At 40.0% G+C, this 6,362-nt stretch overlaps 1 protein-coding gene across 1 annotated transcript; it reads left to right on the forward strand.

Annotated features, from left to right (window-relative positions):
• The first annotated feature begins 1,175 nt into the window (after positions 1-1,175).
• LOC108334196 (TPR repeat-containing thioredoxin TTL1) lies at positions 1,176-5,251 on the forward strand. The gene is made up of 7 exons (XM_017569900.2): positions 1,176-2,497; positions 2,806-3,001; positions 3,243-3,427; positions 3,525-3,858; positions 3,939-4,143; positions 4,220-4,326; positions 4,459-5,251. The coding sequence occupies exons 1-7, from the start codon at positions 1,608-1,610 to the stop codon at positions 4,609-4,611; spliced, it is 2,070 nt and encodes a 689-aa protein (XP_017425389.1). The 5' UTR covers positions 1,176-1,607; the 3' UTR covers positions 4,612-5,251.
• Positions 5,252-6,362: the final 1,111 nt, after the last annotated feature.

Here is a 6,362-nt window from a genome sequence, read left to right on the forward strand (position 1 = left end):
TAAATCCCCACTTTCCCTTTATATCATATGTGGATGAAGCTTTTCATTCTACTCTATTAAAATAAAAAAACAATTCTTTTTATGCAAAAATCTTTTCCAAGTAAAGTTTAAGATTTGTATTAGATATTATAAACACTATGAATTAGAATTTAATATATATATATATATATATATATATATATATATACATATATATATGGGTCATTTAATAAGAAACAAATCTCCAAATGTTTTTAATCATCGATCATTTATAAAATACTTAGAAATAATCTATTACCAATGTTTTTATTTTAATGAGAAAAACATGCACGTCCTTATAAAAAATATAAGCAGAAGCTTTGCCTATTAAATCAATGTTGTGATAATTGATGATACCCACAGATATTTTAGCAATATAGGTGTTTGTGTGATAAACCATGCGGGTTTCTAAAAGTGCTTTATTTGGATGTTGGGGGCCTTAATTACACTTTAATTGCCGTTGAACACATGAATTAGCGAATTGATTAGTATTAATCGCTGTTGTTTTGGGAAGGATTTGATTTCATAGTGAGTTCCTTGACATGTAAGTTATTTTGAAGCATGGTATTTAATTGGAAGGCAAAGGTAAAAAATTGAAGCCATAAGATTCTGGGGTAGGTTAAAAAATCATCATACTTAGCAACAAAAAAGAATGGGAGTGAATGATGAGTATAAATTTGAAGAGTTAGGAAATGAATGAAATAGCAGCATTAATGAGTGTGCAGAAGAAATGAAAATTCATTGTTCTAATTTGGGAATTTATTAAATTTCATTGTTCTAATTTGGGAATTTATTAAATGAAAAAAGAAGAAAAAGAAAAGGGGGAAAGTAAATGTACTTTGGTAGAGTAATTAAGAAGGAGGACAAGTGGCAAGTGAAAATAGAGAAATGACAGGGAATGAGAAGCTGAGATCTGAGACTGAGAGTGATTATCACTTCCTCCCAAGAGAGAGTGGGTGACATTTGCCACATCAAAACACACCAAATTAAATTAAATTAATATGCCATATTTGCTAAAATAAATGTCAAATAATTAAATTTAATGGTGGTGATTATGATTATGATTATGATAAAAACAGTGGCAATTAAATTGGTAGAAAAAGTGGTAAAATAAAAGGAAGACAGAACAAAACCTGTCTCGTGAAGCAGCAGGTGAAGGAGGAGGAAAAGAAAAATAAAAGTTGAATCTTTTTCTTCTCCATTCTTCTTCTTCTTCTGGCTAGAAAAAAAAAAAGAGTAAAAAGCTTTAATTGATTTGATTTGATTTACCCTAACACTCTCTCTCTCTCTCTCTCAGAATTCCACCACCAACAACACTCCACTCAGAAACCACTCGCTCACATTCATTCTTTGCTTGCTCCTTTTATATCACGAGATCCCCGTCCCTTTCTTTCTTTCTTCTCCTCTCTCTCTCTTTCGCTCATGTCTTCTCCTTCAGAACTTCCCAATTATCGCTCTTCCACGACCACTGTCACCACCACCCATTGCTAACACTAAACCCCCAGAGAGAGGAGAGGCTTCTTCTTTCTTCTTCTTCTTCCTTTTCATCCCAAGCTTCAATTTTGAGCCCACCCTTTTGCTCCCGAACGATGTCGCATTCCTCCGGCTTGGACGACTTCGCGGATCGATTCCGCCATGCGCTCAGCTGCAACAACGATGCCGGCAACATTAACAAGCCTGACTTCCGAGAACTCGATCTGGGCTCCCCGGTGTCGCCATTGCGCACCACGCGCGCACCCGCGGCGAGTACCAGCTCAAGCTCGTCTGGGTCCTTCTCGGGTCGAACAGGAACCAACCAGGTTCCCCGAAAGCCTGAATCTTCGCTCACCAATAGTAACACTAACAACAGCAGTAGTAGCAACCACAACAACAACAACTCCGGCGAGCTTTCTGGTTCGAGTGAGAACAGTCCCACCGCCCGTGGTTTCAAACCGGGTCATACGAGATCCGACTCTGGATCCACGCCAGCGCCGCTGATATACTCCGGCCAGACTGCTACTTCGCCGGCGCTGAATGTTCTCCCCACTGGGAACATCTGCCCCTCCGGGAAGATCTTGAAGACTGGGATGGGGATGGTGGCGAATCGGAGTAGTAGAAGCGATGTTTTGGGGTCCGGCATGGGGAACTACGGCCACGGGAGCATAATGCGCGGCGGCGGGAAGGCGGAGCCGGTTAGCTCACGCGGCGGTGGCGGCAATGAGGCAGTGAAGAGAGGTGGGCACGTGCAGGGTGTGGATCCGGAGGAGTTGAAGAGATTGGGGAATGAGTGTTATAAAAGAGGGAACTTTGCTGATGCGTTGAGTCTTTACGATCGCGCTATTGCGATGTCGCCGGCTAGTGCCGCTTACCGGAGCAACCGCGCGGCGGCGCTGACAGGGCTGGGACGTCTGGGTGAGGCCGTGAGGGAATGCGAGGAGGCTGTGAGATTGGATCCTAATTATGGAAGGGCTCATCAGCGTTTGGCTTCTCTATTCCTCAGGTGCGGATCACTGATCGTGTTCTTTTATTTGCTGTTTGATTTTTGTTGAAGGTGGTACCCGTCAGAGTTTGATGGCATTGGTTGATTTGAGTCTTCTTCCATAAGCTAAAATCAACTTCTGAATCCCAGCTTTTAGAGAAGTTGACTCATTTGTTGATTTTAACTTGTGGAAGAAGCTCAATTCAATTCGTTGACATTCTTATTCTCTTTTGGTGTTATGGAGGAGTTTGTTCAACAAGATTTTGGTTGCCTTGTTAGGTTAGAGTGTGGAATTATGTTGATGTGAATGTAAAGTGGTAATGTGACAGGTTAGGACAGGTCGAGAATGCTAGGAAGCACCTTTGCTACCCTGGGATGCAGCCAGATCCGTCTGAGATGCAGAGGTTGCAAGTGGTGGAAAAGCATATAAGCAAATGCGGGGATGTGAGGAGGATAGGGGATTGGAAGAGTGTTCTGAGGGAGGTGGATGCTGCTGTTGCTGCTGGAGCGGATTCTTCTCCTCAGGTATGGATAATGTTGTTACTGTTTTCATGGTTTTAGATTGTGATTGTGGTTTCAGTTTTGTCGCGATCCTTGCTGACAAATGTGGCTGATGCAGCCGCCATTGCAGTGGTGAGAATGCGGCTGAAATTACCGTTATTTAAAACCTTGGTTGTTTGTTATCATTGTTATGTTGAAATCTGAGTTGTACCATGTTTTGGAGGAGTGGATGAATGGCTGAACTGGTTGGAAATTGAATTTACAGCTCTTTATGTGTAGAGCAGAAGCGTTTTTGAAGCTCCACCAGATTGATGATGCAGAAACAGTTTTGTCCCATATACCGAAATCAGAGTTGCACATCAGTTCCACTTCTCAGACAAGATTTTTCGGGATGCTTTCTGAGGCGTATTTCTATTTTGTGAGAGCACAGATTGAGATGGCATTGGGAAGGTGAGATCAGACACTAATAGAATAGCCATGATGGGAAATCCTAAGATGGTGAAAGGTTTGTGTTGGAAAGTGAAATCGGATGATGGGTGTATTGCAGGTTCGAGAACGCCGTTACAGCTGCTGAGAAAGCCAGTCAGATTGATCCACGGAGTGTTGAAGTTGCTGTTTTGCTGAACAATGTGAGGATGGTGGCAAGGGCTCGAGTGCGTGGCAATGATCTCTTTAAATCTGAAAGGTACACCGAAGCTTGCTCGGCGTACGGAGAAGGTCTGAGACTGGACCCTTCCAATTCTGTGCTATATTGCAACAGAGCAGCTTGTTGGTTTAAGCTTGGCCAGTGGGAAAGATCAATTGAAGACTCCAACCAAGCTTTGCACATCCAACCAAATTACACCAAGGCCCTTCTTCGAAGGGCTGCATCAAACAACAAGGTGAGTTGATTTCTTATTATACAATGTTTTCTTTCCTCGAGTGTCCGTGATATACAATGTTTTCTTGCTATTGAATGCAGCTAGAACGGTGGGAGGAAGCCGTCAAAGATTATGAGGTCTTGAGGAGAGAACTTCCAAACGATAACGAAGTTGCTGAATCTCTTTTCCATGCACAAGTTGCCCTGAAGAAATCACGTGGGGAAGAAGTATATAATCTAAAATTTGGTGGCGAAGTGGAAGAAGTATCAGGTCTGGAGCAGTTTAGAGCTGCAATATCTTTACCAGGTAATTCTTAAAGTCTTTTGCAACTCACTTTGGTCATTCTTTAAAGTCTCTCTGATAATATCTGTTAATTTGGCAGGTGTATGTCTTGTCCATTTTGAAGTTGCATCTAACTCGCAATGCAAACAGATATCACCGTTTGTCGATACACTATGCGGTCGATATCCATCCATTAACTTCCTCAAGGTAGCTCACTTTACACATTAAACGAAGTCTCTTTCAGTCTGCAACTGCTGTTTTACTAAATCTAAGGCTCAAAAGAGCAAGAGATGGGAAGTTTCTAATGCATGGTAGTGTGTTTTGTGTGTTTGAATGAAGGTGGACATTGAAGAAAGCCGAGCAGTTGCAACTGCGGAGAACGTTAGAATTGTACCAACCTTCAAGATATACAAAAATGGGAGCCGAGTGAAGGAAATCGTTTGCCCAAGTCGTGAGATGTTGGAACACTCGGTGAGGCATTACAGCTTTTAGAAGTGATGGGCGGTGATGCTTCTCCGTTGTCTTGTTCTGCAGATGTTGTTGTTGTTGTCTCCTCCAACCCTCCTCCACCCCACCATAATACCTGTGACATAGTGAAAACCAGATAATAATCTCTTTAGCAGCAGCCAATGCCATTGGATCCCAGAGATAGTGTAGTCCCTTTTGGAGTTTTTATTTATTCATTCATTCCTCATTGCTCTTTGCTTCGATGTTCCTTCCTCCCAAATGCCCTTTCTCCATTTTCGTTTTCTTCTCTACTCCTTAGGTGGTCAGCCGTTCTTGTACCCCCAGTTTCTTCAAGGCCAAAAGGAAAACAAAAAAAAAAGAAAAAAGGAAAAAAAAAGATGTTTTTAATGTATGTACAATTGATTTAATTATGAGTTTAAAAGTACCTGTTAAGATAGAGAGAGAAATATATAGAGATATAGAATGAAGGGAGGGGAGGGGGAAACTGTACATGTATATATGTGATGATATATACAAGAGAGTGGAAGAAGGGTTTGAGGATGAAGATGCCATTATTATTATTATTATTATTATTATTATTATTATTATTATGATTATTATTATTGTTTTTTTGAATGTTAACGATTTAATGAATAAAAAGTTGGGATTTTTTGTTTGTGTTACAGTGTGGAAAAGGGGAGTAATGGCATTTAAGATGATGAGGTTTTGTTGGGTATGTTTGAGATGTAAAGGGAAAGGTTGTTGATAGCATTGATAAGTGGATGTTGGTAATTTGATTGGGCGGTGGAGGCGTCGATGGTAATTAAAAAAATGGTGTCTTCAAAAGGAGAAGAATAAATAAATAAAGGAAATGCCGGGTTGGTGGTTAGGGTCACATGTGCCCATTTAAGAACTTCGTTTCTTTCAATAATAAATATCTATCAAAATGAACAATCTCAGATTAATCCTAAGAGGAATCTTCTGTCGGTCATGCCAGCTGTTAAAACCACGGCCATTCACATAGGGTGGGCCTTCACGTGGCCCACACGTGCGCTGTAAAGCTCTAAATAAATAATAAAATCCTCAATTTTTCTTTTTCTTTTTTAATTATATAAAAATAAAAAAGAGAACGAGGGTTGGGTTGAGTTGAATTTGAGTGGAGTGGTGAAAGATAGTGTAGGAAACGTACGGTGTACGACAACATAATGAAAAGAGAGAAAGTGTGTGTCGTTTGGTATATATTTCAAAGGTCGTTTTCTTCTTTTGTTCAGACTTAATATGTCACGCCACATTATTGCATTGCATGGATTTCAAAAACTAATTTGTGTTTAACGTTGTTTTCTCTCTACAATGCAAAACTCTTCTTATTTGCTGCTTGCTACCAATAATTGAATTATTGCATTGCATGGATTTCAAAAACTAATTTGTGTTTAACTTGTTTTCTCTCTACAATGCAAAACTCTTCTTATTTGCTACTTGCTACCAATAATTGAATGTTTTAATCTTCTTAAGCTGAACAAACTTATATGAATGTTCAAAGCTACAGTACCATTGTAGAAGCCTTATTATACAGTAGCAGGTGTAAAAATTCATCTGTTAAAACCAATCCAATCAAGAGGTCACAAAAAATGTCTTATTATACAGTGGCAGGTGTAAAAGTTCCTCTGTTAAAACCAATCCAATCAAGAGGTCACAAAAAACATACGAAAAAGCTTTTATGAGCACATAAGATATGTAACTCAACAATGATTGGTAATTGAAACTGTTCCAGGACTTCAATTTACAGTTTTTATTAG

This window comes from Vigna angularis, chromosome 11 (assembly GCF_016808095.1).
Source record: "Vigna angularis cultivar LongXiaoDou No.4 chromosome 11, ASM1680809v1, whole genome shotgun sequence".
Lineage (NCBI taxonomy): Eukaryota > Viridiplantae > Streptophyta > Magnoliopsida > Fabales > Fabaceae > Vigna > Vigna angularis.